Genomic DNA, 24581 nt, shown 5'->3' with positions numbered 1-24581 from the left:
AGTCACGTCTTCCCTGGAGTGCCTCCATCCCTGCTTGGACACTCTCCACCCTCCTCTCTGAAGCCTTCTTCTCTCATTCACCCCAGCAATGTGACATCCTGGTACTGTTCACCCAGCAAACAATAGGAGGCTGATATGCACACGGTTGGACAATTAAGACATCTTTTCTGTGGGCGTTATCATAGAATGAACAAAATAACAATGTGTGGCTTTGTGAATCACACAGAGGAATAATCTTTGCTCTGTGTTTGCACTCACAAACAGAGGCATTGTAGCCTACAACGTGAACTGTGGTAAGTTTGAGTGCACAGCAATTGGCACTTTATTAGCTTTGACTGTTAAATTTTTTAATTGGTCTTGAAGTGCCATTTACAAAGACCTACGAGGCCATTCAGTTGAATGAGAAAGCGTGTGACGTCATGTCATGCTGCATACTGTATTTTTCAGAGATTCACGGTTCAGGTTGCATTGTTTTTGTGTGTGCGATCACCGCTTTGTTGTTCGTGTGTTGTTTTTTCAAAGGATCAGCTGTCGATCAGCTTGGCCAGCACGGTGACATCGTCTTTGAAGTTCCTTTAGGTGGGGTTCAGGGCTAATGACGCCTTCATTTCTCCTACTAGTAATCACAATATATACTAGCAAAATAGTCTTTAGAGAAAATATAACTCAAGGCCACTCTACCCAAAGAGATGGGGCCTTAGCAACAAGTAATAATGCTGCAGGTGTTGCTTTTCATAAGGTTCCTATAGTTTTGGTTCATATTGTGCTTTACTGGTGCATGCAGGAGGAAATTTGCACTAAATAAAATTATCAACCACTTATTACCACACAGTGAACCTGGAATGCTTGCATGAAGGTTTGGGGCCCTGGGGCAGTTTCCCATTTTGCCCAGTTGATAATCCAGTCTCTGTGGCACTATTTTCTCGTCTGTTCTCCGGCTACATTCTTTTTCTCATTCCGAACAATTGTTTAATAAACTTCCCCCATCTCCATCAAAAATAGTCATTTTAAGAGGAATTACTATTTAAAGTGATGGATAACTTTCATAAATCTATTGTGGACTTTGGTTGTAACATCCATGTGCACCCCAAAATCATAAAATTTCCTCCTAGCTCTTGGTTGATGTTTTGAAACGTTCAAAGTTGAGTCTCGAGAGTTACTTATAGATAGTACAAATAGAGACATCATTTGTATGAAAATGATCCTTTAAATACTGCAGACGTATGACAAAGATAATTTAGGACCACCTGGATTGGTGTCCATGCATGGTGTAATCTACTTTTCTTTGAACTTATATACCATTTAAATAGTCATTCTGCAGCAAAAATGTGAAGGAAGCAGGAAGGAAGGAGAGCAGCTCACATCCTGCAGTTCAGAACAGTCTGTATCAGCTCTCCTCTGACACATCCCCTCCATGTTGGGTGGTGGTGTTGGAGAAAAGGGTGGAGGCAGGGTGACATGAGAGTGAAACATAACACTGTTGAATCTGGGACACCATACTAGGGCACTTAGCAAACGAGCTCATCCCTGGAGCAGGGATCTGGAGACCAACCGGATAAAAGTAGGAGGAACAGCATTGCACGACAGAATTATCTCTGGACAAAAAGCTTGCGTCTCCCGCAGAAGATGATAATTTGCATCTCAATTTTGAGCCAATGCTGAGTAGGCTTATGGGACTGCAGCATGAGGGAGATGAGAACTCAGCCAGGGCCTTGCATTAAATTCGCTATATATATCTTTTATATGTTTCCTTTTAAGAAAGATTGAGAGGGAAAGCTTAAGATTCACAGCCCGTCCATCCATTTCAGTGGATGTCAATCACAGGATGTTGTGGCAGATTTAGGAAAGCGAATGGGTTCTTTCTTTACAACACTGAAGCTTTACACAGTTGTAGTTGGATGTTTTTTTAATTTACATGCAGTGAAAATGACACATAAGACTCAAGATGTTTGGCCTTCAAACACACTCTAGTTCACAGTCGGAGCTATTCATCTGTATAAAAGCAGAGTATTGTCACCTACCGTGGTTTGCTGCCTTGGTGTGAACAGGTGTGTAATGATTCTTCGAGGTTCTGACCGGCGTCTCGTCTTTGGGCGACCCATCAATCGCTGCAATGTTTTCATGTTCATACTGAGATACTGGAACTGGTCCTTGTTGCCTCAGAATGTCTGCCAGGGCTCTGAATAGAAATTACACAAGTGAAAAAAAATGTTTAAACTGAAATGTTTCTCTTTCCCAATTACCAACATTTCCTTTTTTTTCTCCTTGCCATCCCCCTTAAGGTCTTCCTGATTTATTTAGCTACAGCTCCAATTTGAATCATAGAGGTTTGGAGTGAGGCAGAGAGGAAATCCTAATTACACCCAGAGTCACAAGGGAGATAGGGAGTTTCAATAGCATGGTACACAAGGTACATACAAGTCCTATTATATGCGCCGGACTCAAGCTCAACTCAAGGCCTGTTTATTAAGAGTTCAGTCAGTGTCTCTTCTTTGAAGCCACAAAATAAAAGCAATATTTCACAAACACCAATTCCAACTTTTGTAGGCATACTGACAGTCTGTGAGATGGAGTGCCGGCTCTGTGCTTTCTTAAAGGAAATGAAAGGGCAATTTAACTGTGTCAATGTCAACCTAAAGCAACCACACAGTCCACTTTTCCATAACTCTGTGACTTTGGGAGATATACAGTATATTAATAGCATTTCCCTTCCAGGATGAGCACACTTTAACCGTTTCTTTTTCGCAGACAGAGGCGACCTGATTTTGCATTGTCCCAGTTGGCTGCTATGTCGTGTGCAGCAGGAGCTACAGTATAGTTTGAAGGAACAGGCCCAACTTTTAACATATGTGTGGATAAGAATGAATAACATTTGGCACATACAAAAGACTGTTGATTGTTGTCAAGTCAAATCAAAACAGTGGGAGCATTAGTCAGAAATGCAGTGACTGATTATAATCCTAACAGAGCCCGATTGATGCTGCATTTTTAAGGTCAATTAGTGTTTGAGAGTTTTAAAAATCTGTTTATATTGGCCAATTCTCTTTTTAACACACTATACTGTAAATCCTGAAACCTTTTTGATAAGGATTGCTTAAAGTTGGCTAGTAAAGAATTGTGCAAATTGTGACAAAAGGTGAAGACACGTACTGTACTGGATACTTTTCAGTTGAAAAATTTGCTTACAATTATACAATTAACTTTATTTTATAGCACTTTTGTTACATTTATTTGAAGAAAACATTTAAAGTATGAAAGGATAATGTTTTAAGAAGAAAGTTTAATGAAAAAGATGAAGACATTGCCTGTGAAGTATTCCTAATCTGGAGGCTCTAATTGCAAAGGTCTGGTCCCCCTCCTTCATGAACAGAGCCTACAAATAAGCAGAGCCCTATCTACTGATATAAAGTAATGCATAGGCACATAAGGAGTCAGCAAATCTGTGATCTATTTAATGCCTTGAAATTCAGCAATACAATTTTAAAATCAATGTGGAAACAAAGCGGTAAAAAATAGCTGAGGATGTGAACTGAAAGCAACAGTGGGCCAAGAATGGACCCTTGGGGAACGCCACAATTGAACAGATTTACAGTGGAACAGGAATCTGCTATTACAACAAAAGGTTCTGTAAGAGAGGTATGAACATAACTGTTTAAAAAGGTCCAGTGTGTAACATTTAAGGAGGATATATTGGCAGAAATGGAAAATAATGTTTATGGGAATGTGTTTTTGTTACCTTGCCTTAAACTACAGTGTCCATTTGTTTAAAGAAATAACTGAAAATAAAAAAATAAAAATATATATTTGTGACCCATTTTTAAAGATTTCAATCTTCAATAGGAACCAATCAACTGGGGGCAGCAGACGGCATTGGAATTCAGAAAGTATTGAAAGACTCACACTTTGTTGGTTGAGTTCTTTTCAAGGGATTTATTGACAGTAACAAAAATATAGAACACCACCAGCCTTATCCTTTAAGATGAGGCCATCTTTCTAGATGGTGTAGGAGAACAGAGAGATCAGTCTAATCAAAAAAACTAAGCAAAACTAAACTAAACTGTCATCGCTCGTCATCGTTCCCTAGTGGAGAAACTAATGACGACGATGACCTAGAATATATCTTTGGTGCTGCTGTACTGAAATCTGTTCTGGTCTTTATAGTCCAACATATTTGCTGATACCAGTATTTCTGTCTTGTGATAAACTCGGTTGATATTGGCTCTAAATCCTAAGGGCAGACTTCTTATTAAACTTTGGGCTTTTTCTGTGCCTTTTAAATTCAACTTTCACTTATGCTGCTTCTATTTTTGCCAATTCGCAGTCGTCTTGTCATTTAACTCAGTTTCTCAGTCCTGCAATTGGAGAACAAAGCATTATTCTCACCAGCTAGCCCGGCATAAATTGCATCTTGGTTTGCAGAAGGTGATCAATAAAATCTGTTCAAATCACTGGCTTTAGCTCTCACTCGGCATTTCTTGTGTTTCGGTGAAGGTCACAGACCAAACAGCAAAGGTCTGCCAACAGCTCAGTATTCTGCTCACAGTCCTCCCTCAGTTGAAGAGGTAGGAGTCTAAATTACATTAGAGAAGCTCTGGAAATTAACAGAGAAGCTCCCACTTTTTAGGAGCAGACCCTTGCCAAATATAAAGCTAATCCCATGTTCCACCACTTCTTTTTGGTCACGGCTGTCAGCATGAATGTCTGCTGCCAGCCTCTGAGGTCTATTCCAGCAGACATCATTACGACAGCTCCGTGTGCCAAATGGTCGGTGAAAATAAACAAATCATAAAAAGAATTACAAAAAAGCACTATTGAACACCCAGCAAGCCATGCCTCCTCATTTAATCGACCTCACTCTAAACTCTCATGGCCACTGCTCATATTGAAGTGGTGGCATTAAGCAGATCCACTTGAAAGTACGCCCCATGGCTAGGATAGAAGTGCAGTAAGAAGACATTAACTTCAACATCTCTTCATTTCTCAGAGCAGAGATGGAAAAAGTGCTGCATCATGAACTTTGTTGTGTTTTTTTGTGTCAGTTGTTTCAAATAAAACACTGTATTATGGAGTCTCATGAGTCCATGTGGATATTAAAAGCTGACTGTGCCAACTTTTGAAAAGACACTTACGGCAATCACTGGAGCTTAAATTGCATCTATAACTGATCAAGTGAAAGAGCTCCTTTGTGTTGTTGTCAGGGCTAAAATGTTGACTTTTTTATCAGGAATGTGTCACTGTGTTTCTCTGAACAAGAAAGCTGAGTAATCTCCTTTGACATTTTCAAAGCAGCAGGCACCAAAGTTTAATGAACAAGGCATAACAATGCTCAATTATCTTCATATCTCCAAATCAATGCTAGATGTCCCCCTCTGCTCCGTCCAAAATGGACTCTGAAGAAAGGCAGGTGACTCAAGTAACTCTTGTATAAGAGCAGTGACTAAGTGACTATCATTTGTTCTTCACCAGTGGGTAGAAAACATGCAATTTTATTTAGTCCCTACCTCAATTAAAAACCCATTTATCCTTTTATACATTTTCTGTACCTGCGTCAGTGAGGATGGACAGTTATCCCAGCATGCATCACACAAAAGACATTTATATTCCAGTATGTCTTTGAACTGTGGGAGGGAATCCGAGTGAACTGGACGAAAACAAGCATCCTGACCACCGAGCCACCCCGAACATGTGTCAATCCTTCATAAATGTACAAAATAATGGTAAAAAAAAATAAAAAACATACCTTCCCTCAGGCTTTTCCACACAATAAATCAATTTTGTAATGCTTTCATACACAGAACTGCTGTTATCTGCACTTGTGTCCTGAAACAGACCTCCCACAGAGCCTCAATAGACTAACTTGGAGTGTTACAACGCCAGGAGTGTTACAGGCAAGGTTGTAACTAATGATTATCTTTATTATCAATTAATCATTTCCTCTATAAGATATAGGAAACCAGCAAAAAAAATGCCAATAACAGACTCCTACAGCACAAGCTGACATCTTTAAATTGCTGGCTTTAGGTCCGAAAACCCAAAGATTAGTTCAGTTTGCTGATAGAGAAGCATCAAATCCTCCTATTTTAGAAGTAGAACCACTAAACATTGGGCATTTCTTGTTGTAAAATGACACCTTATCAATACAAAATAGTTGCAGATACATTTTCTGTCTGGATTTATGCACCTTTAAAGGCCCTGTTGAGAACTTATTCTCTCAATCAGCTCCTCAGGCGGTACAACGGCGCATTAACACACAATGATCTGCCAAATTCAACCAGTTCGTCATACGACAGATTTCTTGCGTATTTCTGTGTGCTTATCTTGCTGGTTCGATGTGGGCGGGGCTCAGCTGGAAAGAGGTGATGTCACGTACTTCTGTGGGCCAATCAGTGTTTAGCACCATTATGAGGTTGTTTGCTTATGTAGCCAGCTTACTGTCAGTCACATCTGATCAAACCACAGCCACACCGTCCTCAAGAAGCCTTTATTAAGAGCTGAAAACTCAAAAACTCAGATAATCTCAGGACTTTTAGCTTTGATTGTGGTGAATATTTAACGTTACTAAGAAAAACCTACGATTTGAAACCAAATTGTACGTAAGCTGTCTGGATGCACTTGACGTTTAAAACCACCCAGCTCATCTCACTCTGAGAAAAACTAAAAATCTCCTGCCACCATTTGTATTATGTGACCTACTCTACACTAAAATGGAGCTCATCAAGAGACCATCAGTCTTTTAAATGCCCAATTATGCCAATAAGTTGGTCGTTTTGAGTTGGTTTTGGGGCGACAAAGGAGATGCAGCGTAAATCTCTTGAGCCTCTCTGGGAGGTTTGTTTCAGGACAGATAACAGCAGTTCCTTGTGTGAAAGTATTACAAAGAAAATTGCCAACATTAAGAAATCGTTTGGTGTTTTGATGATGGTGAGAAAAATTTTGTTTTACGTCTGTTCCCGGCGTCCCTACACAGCAGTTTGTGACCGAAATGACTATGGGATGTGTTTTTATGTCTGCTTTCACGCTCATCGAGCAATTCAGTGACCACTATTGGTGCCTTGAGGATTTACAGATATTGTCATTATAGAAGAGACCACTCCCATCAGGGTGAACGTGATCACTCACAATGGCTTTCAGTGGCATTTACTTTATCCCTCTGGGGTTGAGCAGACACAGAATACCACCCGCTCCCCCTCCTGGGACTGACACAGAATGGGATGTGTACCATAGAAAGGTATACAGACTTGACATTTTTTGACAGGGAGACTCTGGGGAGGAGAGTAATGGCATGTGTTAAAGGGCATGAGCGGGATTGAACCTGTGATATTGAGGTTGTAAGCTCTGTAGGCTGCTGTAAGTCACTAGATAGATTTTCACTTTGAGGATATAGGAGAGAAATGACAGTCATGTTTTTACAGTACAGAGAAAAATATGTTCAACTCTCATTTTGGGCTCAAACTGTAGATTTAAGCAGTTTTATGTGACAATATGAGGTCTTTTTCTATAGTTTATAGCATTCTGATTAAACCGAAGATTAATTCAACACATTTTCTCACTAAAATATAAGCCAGTAATGCAATGAGCACACTAGAAACACAGCCCCGGGAATGTATGAGTGGATATAGCCCTAAATCCTGTTTGCCCACTTAAAGCTCGGAAGCTCTGAAAACATTTTATAATAGTTATTTCAGCCTTTTCAGCTCATCATCTGAGAAAATGAGTATTTAAGGGAACTCTTACCTGTGCACATTCATTTCCTGAGGCGGCTTGGTGGCTTTATCATAGGCAACTTTAGCAGAAATCCCAATGGCGATGATGAGCGCTACGACCCCGCAGGTGATGTACACCGTGGTGTTGGTCTGGTCCAGCGCCGGGTCGTACGTATCGCCTGTTGGCGCCGGTGAAGGGGGCTGGGTTTTGATCCAGTCCGGAGTGTTGTAGTTGGTGCAGATCTTCTGCTCCAGCCGCTTCCCCCGGTCCGCGCAGCAGAAGCGCAGGAAGCAGCTGCCGCAGCAGAAGCGGTGGTCGGTGTTGTTGCAGGAGAACTCTTTGTCGTACTGCCCGCTCACGTCGTAGTAGCCCAGGCAGGTGTCGTGCTGGACCGAGGGAGCCTGGACCTGGGTGATCTTCCCCGGGACGACCGCGGCCAACGGGACCGCAGTGGTGCTGCCGTTGACCTCCTTCACCTTTGGGTTCCTCCTCGGCGTGATTTTGTTTCTTTTATTGGTGGTGGCGGCGCACAGGACATTCAGCGGGTCTAAGTAAATCAAAAGAAGCAGAAGGTGCTTTATCCCCATCATTTGAGGACGCGCTGGTTGTTTGTTCTTCGGCCTCCACTCTCTTCCGTCTGATCCTTCTCTCTGAATGTCACTCTTCCACTTCTTACCGAGTGGAGCTTCTTGCGGGTTTCTTCATCGCAGGTACTCCTTTATGTGCCAAACTCTCGCTGACGGACTTTGACTGGCAGACTTTGCGCTCAGCACACACACAGTGCATCTTCTGACTTGGTTGTCATCCAGTATGCAGCCTTTTTTTCTTGTAAAAGTTCGTTTTGGGCCAAATGTCCTCTTTGATTTCGGCTGCAGAGACGCGATAAAGACCCGATGTCCTCCAGGGAAATCTGTCTTGTCTTCACCACAAGCTGCTGATCTTGAGTATGAGGAAGCTGGTAGTTACACTGTGGAGAAGAGAGGCATTTAAAGAGCGATTTAGTTGGTGAAATAGGACTTTATGTGTGGCCATGTATCCATTATAAACTTAAGCAATAAGCAGGTTTTATAGAAAGAAGAGTTTGGATCCATAAAAGGACTCTGCGAACACTTTCAGCACCACGGACAGCGCCCAAGTTTCCATTTGGCTGTTTGGAGTCAGCGCGCACAAAAAGTGGAAATGTTACACCCTTTTCTTTTCTAATTTACCTTAAAGCCACTAACACCGGGTTATTTAACTACACAACACATAGAATCCGTGTTCAGGAACTGCACAGGATTAGAAATGTGCCTCTGTGGAGCGTTTTTTCGCCTCCTTCGCATTTATTTTACGCACGAACTTTCTTTCATCCTTTCATCCGACTTCCTGAGTGGAGCATTAATATTCATTTTCTAATGAGAGATTTAAAAAAAAAAATGAAGACAGAGTGAGAGAGAGAGAAGATGATGAGGAGGACTTACCGGGTTAACGGTGGCCGGTAACGGGGTTGTCTCAGCCACTGCCACTGAATCAAAGAGCCTCAGCAAGACAAGAGGCAAGACCTCGCTCTCCTCTCCGGCCCGCCTCTCTCTCTCTCTCTCTCTCTCTCTCTCTCTCTCTCTCTCTCTCTCTCTCTCTCTCTCTCTCCCCCCACGTCACCGATTCAGGTACCTTAGTTAATTATTAATCGGCACCTCCACCCCCCCTCCCCCGATATTGGTCATTTGCCTCCAGGCTTTACTCGATAACTCGCGGAGGTGAAGAAAAATCAAAAAAAAAAATCAACAACAGAAAGATAACTGTTTCAGAAATGGTGTGTAAGAGGCGAGGCGCTGCTGTTGGTGCACACTCACGCATCAGTGCACACACAAGCTGCATCCACTCACAAGTCTGTGTTGCAGTGCGCACGGTGCCCTGTGTGTGTGTGTGTGTGTGTGCGTGTGTGTGTGTGTGTGTGTGTGTGTGTTTGCAGGCAAATGTGAAAACATGCCCGAGCTGGTTTACTTTAGAATTATAAATCAAATGCCATGCAGTGCAGGAGGAAGCTGGAAGGTTTTGGTTGCTGTCTTTGAGCGTGTGGGAAATTTCTATTCTGACTTTTAAAGGAAACCCAGTTGCTGGATGTATTTAAAGTGTTTTATGGGGGAAAATTCTGTCTCTTAATCTCAGAATTTTTACTGTCAAATCCTGACATTGATCATAGTTGAACAGAGTTTTGACTTTTTTTTTCCTGAATTTGCTCTTAGATTTTTTATGAAACTTGACTTATATGGCATTTTCTTTTGTCAGAGATCTTTTGCAACTTGAGATACTCTAAAATCATGAGTTAAGTGCTCCAATTTTCTTTCAAAAAAAAAAAAAAAAAGCTTTTTGCCTTTATCTGACATGACATGCAACAGAGGCCCATGCTCTGAAAGAACTCGGCCTCGGTACCAGGTGAGCTATAGGCTGCCCGACCCTCTGATAATCTAACATCACAAACCTTTTGTCTCAGAATTTACTTTAGTCTCAGAATGATGACTTACTGTAATTCCGACTTTAGTATAAACATAACTTTATTCTCAGATGTTCAACCTTTATCTAAAAGGTCCAACTTTACTCTCAGGATTCACTTCACTATAGCAATTATGACTTTATTGTCTAAATTCAGACTTATACCTCAGACTTTAGCTTTTGTTAATGTAATTTGACTTTATGTTGATTTGTGACGTCATTCTGATATTTTCTAATGTGTGAAACGTTAATCCAAAAATTAAAGCTTTATTCTTAGACTTCATTTTATTCTTAGAATTATGGTGATATTTTCTTCCACCGGGTTGGGTTTCTTTGAGAAGCACATTAAACTCTTGTTTCATCAACCATTAACATCTGATTTGAACCTACATTCAATTAATTTATAGATTAATTTATCGAGAGTGCAACAGTCCATCCCCACAAAGGCATTACAAGGAGAAAAAATGGGAGCAGAGGAGATTTAATCGTATTCACAAATGTGTTTCAATCTGGTAAAATCTGGTTCTACCAGATGGTGAAAATGACCACATTAAAACATCCCAGACAGGTGATTTGACAGCAAAAGGAAATCGTATCAAACTGACTTTCAAATACTTTGCTGTCATTGCCTGAACTGTCCTCATTCACTCAGTTATTATCCGGCGTGTCAAAGCTCATCCATCTGGTGTGCAGACTAAAACCACTGCCAAGATTTATTTGTCTTAGCCAGCTTGAGTGCTATTTGATCAAGGTGAATGCTGTTTGACCAAGGTCTGCTGTTATTACCTTTTATAGCAGAGAGGTTCCATGTAGCCCCCAGTGGGGCAAGGTGATTATATTCTTTGGAGGCCTCTGCAATATTTAACTACACTGAAGTTATGACACTTTTCCTAAATAACCACGAACCACCCGTCTTTATCAACGAATTCCTTATATAAGTCAGCAGGACTGTGATCTTTTTGTTTTGTAGCTTACCCAAGCACAATGCAAAACCTGATGAGTTAGTTCAACTCAAACTGTTTGAGGAAATTGATTGACTACGTACTCTTTACTTTAGGATTAAGTTATCTTAAGATATGCTGTTTGCTTTTACAGTGCAAATTCCTATGAAAACGTTTTAAAATGGTGAACCTTGAAACAACAGTTACCTCAACAAAGTTGTCACCAGTAAAGTAATCCAAGGGATTAGCTGGTCAAACTTGAGATATTAAGATTGTTAAAGAAAAAAAAACAACAACAAAAAAAAACAACATTTGGAGTCAGCAAAGCTGGGCTTTAAGTTTTAAGGCACCATGCCTGATTGGAGGCATAGTGCAGTTTTAAAGACAGTCTACACATTTCCTCCTGGACAATGTTTGCTTGCAAATCTTTTCAGCTTTAATCCCTTGCAGTCATTTGAGGTTTATATTCAAACAAAACCCACAGTATGTCCTGTGCCATATTTATAAAGATATGAAGAAAACTTAAATTATTCTTGTGTAAAACTAAGAAATTATTCTGTCTGTAGCTTCTCAAATCATTTAATAAATAAATAATAAGAACAAATACATATTCTGTATTTAGTTTTTCTATATATATCTTTTCTCTTCTAACACTGGACATTTTGTCTTGTGCATCATTTTAGACACAGTTCCCCAAAATTCACCCTGACATCTTTGGTATCTTATAAACTATAGACAGTTTGAGACCCCTAGACCACTAGTGCACCCCTAACTTTTGACATATCAATTTACTTTCTCAAAATCATGACCTAGCATCACATATGTTCAACTTATAGAGTCAAAATGTATCACTTGATATGTCAGTATTTTCATTCAATGAGTGTTTTTTATTTTTATCCCTGACTTTACATCTTTTTTATTTCTCCTGGCATACATGGGCTTCCATATTTTTTAGAAAGTTTTCTGTTGCTTCAATAAACAAGATACATATAGATATATAGTAGATATTATAATATCACATCTGAAGCCAAAGATCATGTTTAAAGAGAGACAGATGTTACAATCCCCGCATATAAAACCACCTGTTATCATACGACCCCAGGTCCATTTGCTGATGAAGACTATGAGATGTTAAAAGCTCAGAAAAGCTACTGAGTGGAACATGAGCTGAGCTTATTTTGTAACACAAGGTGAATTAAGTTACCAGAGCAGTCTGATGGTTTTAAAAAAGCCTAGAATTCTGCGTTTTACTGGAGATGGCGATGATGTCGATGATGACGCCGATGAAGATTACAATTCCAAGCTTGACGATAACAATGACGAAATGATCATATGTTTTATATATATATATATATATATATATAAGATGACGATGCCGAAGACATTTATCTTCTTTCTTGTAAAATATTGGACAGTTTTACCTCTTCAAGTCTCTAATTATTAAAACAATGAGAGGAAGTACACAATCTGTCTTTTCTTGCTTGAAGTACTCACATTTTTATATTAAAAGGGTCACCTTTTTACCAAAACAGTTGGGAACCTCAGTGCAGACATTATAAATTCTTGAGCGGGTCATTAAAACTCACATGTGTCTGCACTCTTTGCACCATTCAGTCACTTCAAAAATGATTCCAGCTTCATTTATACTTTTACTACTGAGCTTCGCTGCTAATTTCACACCCACAGACAGAAGAGGAAGTGGACCTTAATTGTCCACCCATACTTTACATCACTCATGTGATCTACTCATGCAGGCCTTAGAAATAAAGTGTGATCAACTCCATGGCGCCCCTGACAGCGGCGTACAGATAATATGACAAGGAGACAGGAAAAAGGGCAGGAAGCTTTTGATGAATGTCTTTCCACACTGGATGCTCCGGAAGTCAGCATTTGCAAATTGGCCCTCCATTCCTCTGTCAGTCAAAATGGCACATCAGATGGCATGTTGAGCACAAAGGGAAGAGGAATTGTCCATTAGTGTTTAACAGCTCCGAGTGCGCAAAGCTGGCCTCAGCAAAAAGCGCTGACAGGTAACAACGGGGTCGACATTGGCTGAGGAATAATGAGACCATATTTCCACAGAAGAAAGAAATAATGAACGACACCAAAGAGATCTCGGAGCTTGGAGTCGGCTTTCCACGCCAACAGCACAAAACAATGACACAGGCAAAGTAATACAGCTCTTTACACCACTGCGGGAAGGCTCTTGAAAGCACTCGCCTTGTAATTGTCACGTTGATTAGTATCACGGATATTTGCCCCACATTCTCTCTCTAGTATCTAGTTGGACTATATTTTGTCTTTCAATCAGGGATTTTATGTGGGTCTTGATTTGGTTTCGCTCAGAGCACCAACCAAAATGTCTGCCCCAGTTCTGGTGCAGAGGGGAATTGCTCTCCTCTGACACCGGCCCTGTTCAAGGGTCCGCTCCGTCGCCTTTGTTAATGAGCCAGGCAGTCTCGACATGTTTCAAAAGCTCAACACTCGATGCAAAGTGAATCTTAACACCATTTTGGTATGACTGTGCATCAACTAAAGGGGCCACGAGGCTCATATCCTGTCGACCTTGTAGGTGTCGAGTCCTCCATACTGTTCCTCTTCACTTTAAGTGGTCCCATAATAATCTTTACTTTACATCAAGCACACAATCCTGCAGAGATATCCACCATTTTGAAGTCATCAGCATATGCAATTAAAGGTTTGAGCAACAGACAAAGAGGGTGAGAAGTTACAGTTTACATTAAATGATTGCGCAAATAAATTCCCAAAAATATTTAAATGTAACAGTAATTTCAAAGTATTTACATAATGATTAAAATATATAAATATTTTTTATCGGAGTTCATTTTCATTCATAGTTACAATGACATAATAATGCCAATAACACTTTTATTTCCAGATTTTATTGTTGACAGACACTTTTAGGTTACTTTTTATTTATTTGGGCATGCAGGTAAAAATAGTTTGACTTTTTAATGTGCCATATGACTTTTATGATCATTAAATCATAAATTGTTGATTCATTTATTTACCTTACACAATTTATTCATATGTTTCTTTATTTCATAATATCTTCGAGGTTCATCAAAAAGCAAACAGAAAAACATTTTTATGTCAGTGATATGCAAAAATATTCCGGAGTTACAGCAGCTTTTAACTTGTGAGGAGAAAAAAAGGTTTTGATTGACAATTTCTCTAGCAAAATGTTATTTATTAATTACAAGAATCTCTTGAGGCAGAACAAAAAATTGCCGTTAATAGATAATATTTTTAGCGATGACAGGGTGCCGGTGCACTCTGACTGAGCTTGTTCTACTCCACCAACCCACCTGTCACCAAGACTTTTATTCCCACGTGGAAGAGATCCTGATGATCTAATGAATTATTTACAAAACATTATGTAAATTATGAAAATCTTTGTTGCCCTTTTTTTCATGGAGAGTGCTCTTCTTACACCCTGCTGGGAAAACTGAACCAAGTTGCACAAACTGAAGCTCTCTCGGTATACTTGATGCAGCTGGCTGTATAAACAGATAAATTAACTATTTACATTTGTTTCCACCTAGTCTTTATTTGATTTAGTGCACTAAATAGTGTTCTAATAGCAATAAAAAAAGAGGCTAAATATATGAGAATAAGCTGAAACAATCAATTTTTAATTGTCAATATAAGATCATGTCCTTCATTATGTTAAACAGATGCTTTCAAGTAAAAGGGATTAAAGTCTTAAGGGACATTTGGTACCATTACCAGTATACTCCATCAGAACTGCTTTTCAGATGATCAAATAGCTTCTGAAACTGATCCTATGTAAGATCAGGATTGTGAGTGTCCAACAATTTCTTTCTGAATCCGATAATCCGTTATTCAAACCCACAGTAGTCGGTCAGCTGTACAGAGGTGAGAAAAGTGCAATGGTTTGAACTTCTTTCTGTCACTTTCTTTGTGAACAAACACATTTTTTGCTGTGCAACAACAAAACCTACAAATGTCTTCTTTTCTAGTAACCTGGCTTTTAAGGTGCTAAGATGTACCATTAATGGGATGGTTGATGCCTGACAAACCCGTTGTCCCCTCAAGGGATAATCCAAGCCCGAGGTCAGCTTCAAGTGGAAATGGTTAAGGGTTGGTCAAGAAAATAGAATCATTCGATGCTTGTCAGCTGAAAAGGGCAAACGTTAGGGTTACTGCTGCACACTTGGCAACAAACTACCCCAGTGAGCAGAGGATCAGTCTGACAGAACCAACAGGACGGGATCATTGGGAAAAAGCTCCAGCCTGCCTTTTGGATTAATGGGTGCCGGCCGTAACAAGTGTCAGCACACAGAAAGAAGAGTGCATCTAGCCATGGACGTGAGGTTTGTGATTGTGACAGTGCAGGATGTAAACATTAATGGTGTCCCCCTTGGCTGAGCTGTATCATTAGCTAGCTCACCTAACACCACTGAGATAGCTAATGTTAAGCTACGGTTGGTAAATGTAGTTTGGTTTAAAAAAAAGTTTTTCAAATGTGTTTTTTTGGCACTTTGATCACAAGTCTAACACCATCTGGTTCGGTTATATTGGAGAGAAGCCCTACCTAGAGTCAGGGTATGCTCAAAGTTTCAAGTTTTTCCTTGCCACTGTCGCCAAGTGCTTGGTCATGGTGGGAACTGTTGGGTCTACCACAACCGATATCTGTCAAACTTGGCAACTCACACCAAAACAATCAAGATGGATAAATAGCAATAAAAATATGTATTTTGGGGCGAACTGTCCCTTTAAGCATTTTTGGGGTCTCAATTTTTTTGCAAATCCGATTTCTGGAGATGTTCCACATAAATTGTTGTTGTAATTACAGATTGCTTTGAATACAGGCACACCATATTTTTAAGGTTTTGATCAAAATTTGAAACGGTATTTTCAAAAAGGACTACATTGACCAAACTGACGAGGGTCTTATCTCTCAGTACATTCATTACCTGTTGATTTTCATAGTATTTGTCATAGCAGGGTGAGAACATCCTACATAGTGATAGTGTCCTGTGGGTGGAACAGGGGTTGGTAAAAGGTTAAACAACTCTGTTATCATGTGGACAGACTGAATTAATGGAACAACTGGCTCTACGTTGGATGGAAGAATGGCAGGGGATCAAAAAAAGTTTCTTTTCATCAAACTCGATAAAGCGGAGCAGTCAGAGACCGGTTGGTGCGTTCATTCCCGTATTCTTTTCCTATTTGACACACCTCACTGCTCTTTGATGTATAGAAGAGGATTATAAGCTTCACTTAAACTTGTAATTTGGACCTAAGTGACTGGATGAGTCGAACCTTAAAGAATACTTAATGAATTCCTAAAAAAAAGGCCAAGAGGGGTCAGGGGAAATTAAAACTTTTAGCATCTTTGTTTAAATATGTGTTTTTGAGATGCTGCATGAAAGCTTGGTTATGAACTTAAGGTACAGAACCACAGAGCAGGAGGGAAGGAGTGAAAAACTGCAGGGATTTTCTCAGAGGAGATCAGTGATTGCAAAGTAAATATCAAAACAGAAAGTCATTGAGCAGACTGTGTGTGTGTGTGTGTGTGTGTGTGTGTGTGTGTGTGTGTGTGTGTGTGTGTGTGTGTGTGGAGAGTGCATCACACCATCACAGGTGTTTTTGTGACGAACAAACACGTATTTATGAGAAGACATCTGGCCATCATAGTTGGTGAGCAAATAAAGTGCAGTGAACACTCTTTAAGAAGGACTTTGTAGCAAACTGATATATTTCTGCTTTATGCATAAAATCAAAATATAATCAAAAAAACAGTTATTATTGTAATAAAGGGGTCTCGGCAAGAGCTGTCTCGATCGTGCATGCTCATGCTGGTTTGCATGATTCTCAGAGAAAGTGGAGTGTAATGAAAGATGCCAGAGGAAACAGAGGCCTTACAACTGAGAGAGCTCATGATTTCCTCCTTTTCATCACTTGTAAAACGCTAATGATCAGCAGGGAGACTAGATTAGCGGGTTAAAACTGTAGAACACAGCGCATTTGTCTTGTTTAGCTAAGACTGTGGCGCTAAACTCATTTCACCTCTGCTCCAGCACAACTTCAAATTGAATGCCGGGCCGATTGTTTGTTTTCAAGAGAAGCCTGGATTCCTGTAATGAATGGAGTAATCCTTGGGTGCACCGATTGCTTCTCTTTCTGCTCGGGGTTTTTTGGTGTGTTTTGTTAATAGCGCCTTTCATGACAAGTGATTACCTTCATCCATGTTAGCAGCTGTTGAAGAAAAACACACATTAAGGACACACAATGAACCTTGCTGGCGCTGGTTAGAGGTCACATTATATGGCCAATCATCGCTTCATTTGTTCTCCTTAAGTGTGTCGTAATCGTAGCAGTCCGTGGCCAGTGCTCACGAGCGGTAATCATGAGTGACAACTCTGGCAATTTTGTGGGGTCTGCATGCAGTCAGCACACTGTATGTGATGCCATTATTTCTGTTCAGCAGGCCTGACAGTATCTGGAGAGGATTACTGCAGCTTCTGGGTCCCTCATGTTGTTGTTGTTGTTATTGTTGTTGTTGTCCGCGGTGGTGTTGGTGCCTCGACTTCACAGGTAAGACGCACCAGTAAACACAGCCTGCAGCCCGAGTGGAGAGTACTGCCTGTGACAAAGTCCATTCTGTCAGTGGCATCCAATCAATAACAGCCTCAGCAGCATCCCGCCGCACGAGCTGTGGGTCGGGAAGCAAAACGTGGAAACAAGCCACCTCTATTTTTCCAATCTTTTCTCCCATCTTGAAGGGGGAGGCAACCTAAAACACTGAAAACAACAACAACAGCAAAAAAATATCTTGTCTCTCCTTCCCAGGGCTTGATCCCTCCTCCTGCCCCAAGAGGAGAGTTGTTAAATTGTAGCTGCATACTAACAGCTTCCTCTGAATCAATTACCATTTGGATATAAATGTCACAGCTTTGGAAACTGTCACTGGGCAGAGACTGAGAGGAACCGGTGGTTTATTAAGGATGTATTGGATGCTGAGGGCTTTCATAAACACACACATTCCTGCTGGTAAAAAAAAATGACATATTTGCAATTAAACTATCATCTTTCACTTGCATAGAGGCAGAGACAGAAAATAGGAAAAGGAAAATCCACCACCCAACTTATACAACTGACACTTTAGAGTCTCTGGGGAGATTAGAGCAACCTGCTATAAGTTATCATAAGAAGCTAATTATGCAGAGTAAATGCAGGCTGCAAAAACATTCAGAGACACCGTAGATGACCTTTGCTCTGGAAACATGAGCTTTGTGTCGAACCGAAACAGAAGTCCAAAGAAAATGTCCCCAGATACAAACGGTTACTGTCAGTGTCTTGAAGAAAGCAATAAGGCTGAGTGATTGAAATGTCAATATAACATTTACTTTTAATAACCTAGAGGCAATAAGGACTTGACGTGTATTATGAGAAGAGGAATCTCTGAAGCCTTCTTCTTCCTCCTCACATGGTTAGTGGACAGTGTTTGTTAAAAGGAGAAGAAGAGAAACAAAACTGGACTCTTTATTCAGAGATATTGTATCCAGGCTCGGGCTGCAAAACAGTGCAGATGTGTAACTTGGTTTTTGTGATATTGTCTCACCGTAATGCGAGTCTAGATGCAGACGTGTGCAGACGGCAGACCTACCAGTTAAATTTTGAAGGTGTTGTGAGCCTATGAATATGTCCTCATACACACTGCCTCAAATCACAGGGCGTTTTTACCAGCTGCAACAGCATTGGCTGGTATTGTTTTCACCCTGTGAGTCTGTGTGTGTATGTGTCATCAGAGAAAAATGTAGGCCTGGAGACACCAACAGCAGTGGGAACTACCACAGAAGTGGTTTTGAGTACTTTGCCAGCTCTTTATATGTCTGTCTGGTTGAGGGCAGATTCTGTCGATGCGACTGTGCCACAACTGTGCAAGATGCAGTCACAACACTGTACATGTGTGTACCACAGACCATAACCACAGACTGTATGATAAATAGTGGCCTCAAACCTGCATTCTGTCTAATGGCCAGCAGGGGGCACTTCAACTGGTTGCAAAATAAAGTCTGACTGTATTTAACTATGACAAATTACCCAACTAATTCACTTGATTTATAACCTCAGTAAACATTTTCCTGGTCACTAATTTCAGGTCTTCTTCCATACAGACAAAATGCTTATTTAGTCAATTATGGCCCCATTCAGAGTAAAAACAATAAAGCAGGATATGCTTTAGGGCTACTTTGTGATTGACAAGTTGCTACCACAGTGTGTCCTTAAGTTTTCAGTCAGATCCAATCAGGACAGAGGCGTTGCTGTCCTCCCCAGCTCTTCTAAATACACTAGGGTTACTTCTGGTTCCATAAAATCAAGATGGCTTCAAAACGGTAGTCCATAAACCATCATTATCACGACATCATGGTAGGTTCACACTCGGTCTGACCCATGAGTACTGATTACTCATGAAATAATGTAGTAACAACTACTGAGTACTCATTAGTACTGTAGTACTCTAGTTTTTATTATTTGTCTTTAATACGGAACAATTAAAATGGAATTGTGCAGTATATTATATTATATAATCTAAAGTATATTTATATAGCACATTTAAAACAACCAGAGTTGTTGGACAAACCAAAGTGCACGGCACATCAGCAAAAGGCGCATAACACCAACAAATGACAACAAAAGAGACCATAAAAACACAAGGCAATAACAAATATGTGCACAAATGTAAAAACAGACAGAACAGCAGGGAATACCTCTGTGGCGGAATATGAGAGGTAATTTGCGGTGGAATTTTTACTTCATGGCAGCTTCACACAGGATTAAGATCACAGACGACCTCTGTAATTATTACAGCTTGCTATAGGTCCCCAGTGCATATAGGGCTTCAGAATGCAAACATCACATCATATTTGAGGTTTCCTATGTGTTTGCAGACTCTGTCTATGTGACAGTCAATGCTCAGTGTTTTGCCCTCCTGTGCTGTTGTCTTATTTTCCAGCTCTGTAACACTATTGCAAACACTTGCCACTTACACCACTGCTGCTCATGTAGCATTTTTCGTCCCACCTCCACATCTGCCTCTTTCCTCTGGGACGTCTGTTTTCACCCCCCAATCTCTGCTGTGCTGAGCTTGGTGTACACTTAATGGGAGTGACAGGATCGGAGCGTAGTCATCTCATATGTATACCTATACATGTTTGTAGTCACACAAACAAATGCAAAAAGGGGCAGTTTGATGATATCACATCCTTACTCTATTAAATTCAGTTCATTTTTATTTTTCTATCTTTTGTCTCAAGGGGCTTTACAATCAGTACATCATATGAAACCCTCTGTCCTCAGACCCTCCATTCGGATGAGGAAACACTCCCCCAAAAACAACCTTTAACAGAGGAAAAAGGAAGAAACAGAAAAGGGAACTCTTTCCCAGAATTGGCCGACGTGCAATTGATGTGTACAGAAAATGCAACACTGTCATTTCCACTTGTCCATGTAGCGATAAATCCAGTTTCATTGAAGAGGATTAGCATTAAGTTTTCTCTGTGGTTATAATATTCCCTTTTCCAGGCATACGATGCCTCCTCCTTACCCAGTGCAAACGACCTAATTCCTTATCAAGACTTGTGTCCCAAAATTACACTGCGAGGCTGACAGTGCTCGGGCATGAGCTTTTGACAAAAACGTGTCCCTCATGTTTTACAGTGTGCCTCTGTTTTTATTTCTCATATTCAGTGTTGATGTATTCTGCAGAGTGTTTAAAACGATGTTCTTTCAAGATGTGTGAACTTTGAACACATTGGGGCACATTTGTGAAAGCTTAAGAACACAAAACAGCCATACGTCACCACAGTTGGAAGAAAAGAGCAACTTTTTTCTGTGGTTTGTAAACTCAGTTATAGCACACGCCCTGCAGAGCTACATGGCTAGCTTTGCTTTCTCCTTTGCCCAGTTATTGTTTTTAAACTGAATTTTAACTTGTTGGTGTGTCTCCACAGCAAAATGAAATCTAATCAGCTTATATACAGTAAGTGCAAGTATTGAATTGTGCATATTGCAGAAGGTGCAGGGAATATGTTTGGGTCCAGCAGCGTAAACACAGAAGAATGAAAAAGAATGAGACGACTGAGCGTCGGCTGAGGAGGAAAATGTGAAACTCTTGAAGCAGAAATGTTCCTGCCTCTGCCCTTGCTTTTGTTCACACTTTAAGCATGTGTCAGTCTGTGGATGGGTGCAGCAGGAAGATGCATGGAGCCGGCGCTGGCATAAGATGATGACTGATATGGTCACATCTCACTGCTCGCGGAGGACAAAATATAAGACGGGATCCCCATCCAGCCAGCAGTGAACTTTGCTTCATTTTGCCCACTTAATGGTCCAGCGCCACCTGCCAGTCGGCCTTTATCGCCTCCATCACTCCACTTAATCAGAAGTGCTGGCTTAGGACTCCCTCTAATCAGCCCAATTAGACTTCAAGGCCTGGTCTTTCTGGCGGATGTCCTCTTAGTTCACAAAACTCTATGGCTTCCTCCCGCCTGGCTGGCAGAGGCCCAGCCAAGCTTTCAGAGAACAACCTTGAGCCTTTTTTTTCATTTTTATATTCCACATAACCTTTACTTAACAATGGAGGTCAATTTGGAATAAATTGTTATGATGACAGCTGAGATAAATGCTTCTCGAGGGTCTAAAAGGGACTTGGGTTAAAACAAAAGAACACACAACAAAGGCATACGCCAACAATACAATTAAATAACTAACAGGAAAGGGCATTCAGCAATACTTTTTCTCTATTTTGTTTCCTTTTCTTGCACTGACAGAAGCCTCCACATCACTGGCTCTGTCATCGTGTCTCTAAAGCATCCGTCACAGTTCTGGCAGGCTTCAGTCAGTCAGATAAGCCTGTGAAACCTGTCTGACTAAACATCAAATGAGTGTATTTTCACACTCTGCAGTGTGACAGCCATGCTAAGCGATTTAATCATCATAAACAAGGCACACGTGGTTTATAGAGTACATACTGTCCCATTCTAATTGGAGCTTTGCTTCAAAACATCACGATCTAGATGTAAATTGTTTTCAACGTAAAGAGAAATTCATATACTCTCAGTAAGCACTGCAGTCATAATAATTCAAATAAATTATAATCTGAAGAACCGGAAAACCAACTCTTCCTGTGACCTTGTAATAGTTTTTGACATTTTAGATTTCTAAAACATGTTTAATCTCAGGATAATCATGGCAAATCGGACAGCACTATCCATCATAGCCAATTGTAATTACCTGCATATAGATCACTGTCACATGAGAAGGGCCATTAAGGGGAGTTCTGTGTGTGAATAGAAAACATTCAATCAAAATGCCACGGGCAACACGACCAGCAGCCAAGAGCAGTGATTGAACAAGAATCCTAACCAGGACATCCCACGCTCATGGCATCGTTCCCAGGTGGGCTGGCTACGTGTGACAGTCTCATAAACAGGTCTATCAGCATGGTGGACGCTTTTATTTGTTGTGTTAGACCAGCTTGGTTCGGCTGAGCTGCTCTGCCAAAAAATCCTCAGACAGGGTTTACAAAAACACCCTGTTTCATTATTAAAAAGGTCCAGTGTGTAACATTTAGGAAGATCTATTGATAGAAATATAATATGTTTAAATAAAAATAATATAAGTATAATCACCTGAAAATAAGAATTGTTACATTTTTGTTACCTTAGAATGAGCCATTTTTATCTACAGAAGGAGCGGATCACCTTCTACAGAGCTCGCCATGTTTCTACAGTAGCTCAGAATGACCAAACACTGGCTCTAGATGAGGCCTTTTCACAAGCCACTGTAGTTTCTCCTATTTAAAACTAACACCCAGTTGCTTTATATTGAGAATACAGCCAACATTTTGGTTCATTGGTCTGTTCGGTTGTAAAACTGCTGTCAAAAGGAGCAGATTCAAGATGATATTTTCAATATTTACACCTGTTTTTACCCCCCAAAAAGAATGTGGCATGAAGACTAGAAAGGCGCAATATAAGTACAGTCCATTTACCATTTACTATTTTACACTATTGAAATGATACCTGTGGATATTATATTCCATTTCTGCTGATAGATCTTACACAATGGACCTTTAAATCCATCTACTGATCATGAACGGTCAAGGATCTTATACGTGATCTGTATAAGCAATATATACTATACTATATGTATTTATGTCAATTATTTAAGTAACCACTGTAACACACATGTGAGTGTAGATTTTTACTGATGAATTAAACTGAGGTCTACTGAGCTTGTGTCCTCCTCCATTGTCTTTTGCAGTTCCTGCTTAAAAAGTGAGTGAGAAACTGACCATACAGTAACCATCTCATAATATTAATATTATAATATTTTCCCTTTTTATGTTAGATAAAACTCTTCACACCTCCAGCAGCTACAAAATGAACAAATGAAACGATCTGAGAGGTTTAAAGGAGAAAATCTCTAGTTGAACTGCAAATATTCATGAAAATATTAAACTGGTGATGATGGGCTGTGAATGAACACTGCTTCATATTAAGGGGTCACCATCCTGAAAAAAGGTTGGAAATCACTGCTACACTAAAAACTTGTCTAGCTGCTCATGTTGCTTTCAGGATCTATGGCCGTTGTTGCACTCAGTCGAGACTGAAGGTTACTCTGCAGGTTGAATAGATAGAGCAGTTAATAAAAACCATTTCACAGCTATTTCAGAGACTCTAATACTGCAGACCATAAATTAGTGAAGGAAAAACCATTTGTATGCGTAAAGAGAGAGAGAGAAACCGAGAGAGTGAAATATCTGGAAGATTAAAACGACTCACTGCTTCAGAAAGGAATAGAGGGCGGTTCGTTTCGAACTAATTGATTTAGATCTTTTGATAGTGAAAGATTAAGATGGCTATCTGCTGCTGTCATAAAATCCACCTTTAAAATGTTTGGTACAAAAAAAAGAAGAATATTCTGTCCTTTTCAAACCTTATTTTACCCATTTACCAGAAGACATTAAAAGCCCGATGTAACAACCATAAAAACAGAGAAAAACTGTTTTATACTAACACTGTTTTCACACTGATGTAAATGTCATGTTCACCTGTCGCTCTGCAGATGATTGCTGCCGCCAATGAAATTACATGTATTTCAAGTTATAGTGGAATGGAAGGTAATATAAATGGCAGGCATTAGAGAAGGTACTGTACACTGATAAAATTGCAGCATAAATATGGCGCATTTGGCAGTATAGGCAATACAGAGATATACTGTATATTCACCATATCTGAAAGCAGATGCATATACTTTTTGCTTCTATTAGCGCCTGACAGGCAAATAAGAGGTGTAAACTCAAACTGTATTGATTATGAGTTTGTTATTGCCTCCAGCAAAAATACCCAGGAGGATGTTCTTCCCTGGGATTATGGCTATGATGTTGGTGCAGCACCAAAGCACCCA

General features: G+C 40.2%; 1 protein-coding gene across 3 annotated transcripts in view; it reads right to left on the bottom strand.

The window, feature by feature from the left end:
* Nucleotides 1–9272, bottom strand: part of LOC127356627 (protein shisa-6) — an 82541-nt gene extending 73269 nt beyond the window's left edge. For all 3 annotated transcript variants that reach the window (XM_051388549.1, XM_051388551.1, XM_051388550.1), the window contains exons 1-3: nt 9165–9272; nt 7735–8671; nt 2022–2179 (exon numbers count right to left, since the gene is read on the bottom strand). In XM_051388549.1, the coding sequence (XP_051244509.1) occupies nt 2022–2179; nt 7735–8294 (718 nt within the window). In that variant the 5' untranslated portion in view covers nt 8295–8671; nt 9165–9272. The remainder of the gene's footprint in view (nt 1–2021; nt 2180–7734; nt 8672–9164) is intronic.
* Between the last annotated feature and the right edge of the window lie 15309 nt (nt 9273–24581).

This window comes from Dicentrarchus labrax, unplaced genomic scaffold (assembly GCF_905237075.1).
Source record: "Dicentrarchus labrax unplaced genomic scaffold, dlabrax2021, whole genome shotgun sequence".
Taxonomy (NCBI): Eukaryota; Metazoa; Chordata; class Actinopteri; family Moronidae; genus Dicentrarchus; species Dicentrarchus labrax.
The sequence above is the reverse complement of the archived record's forward strand: the minus strand, read 5'-3'. Positions and strand labels throughout refer to the sequence as shown.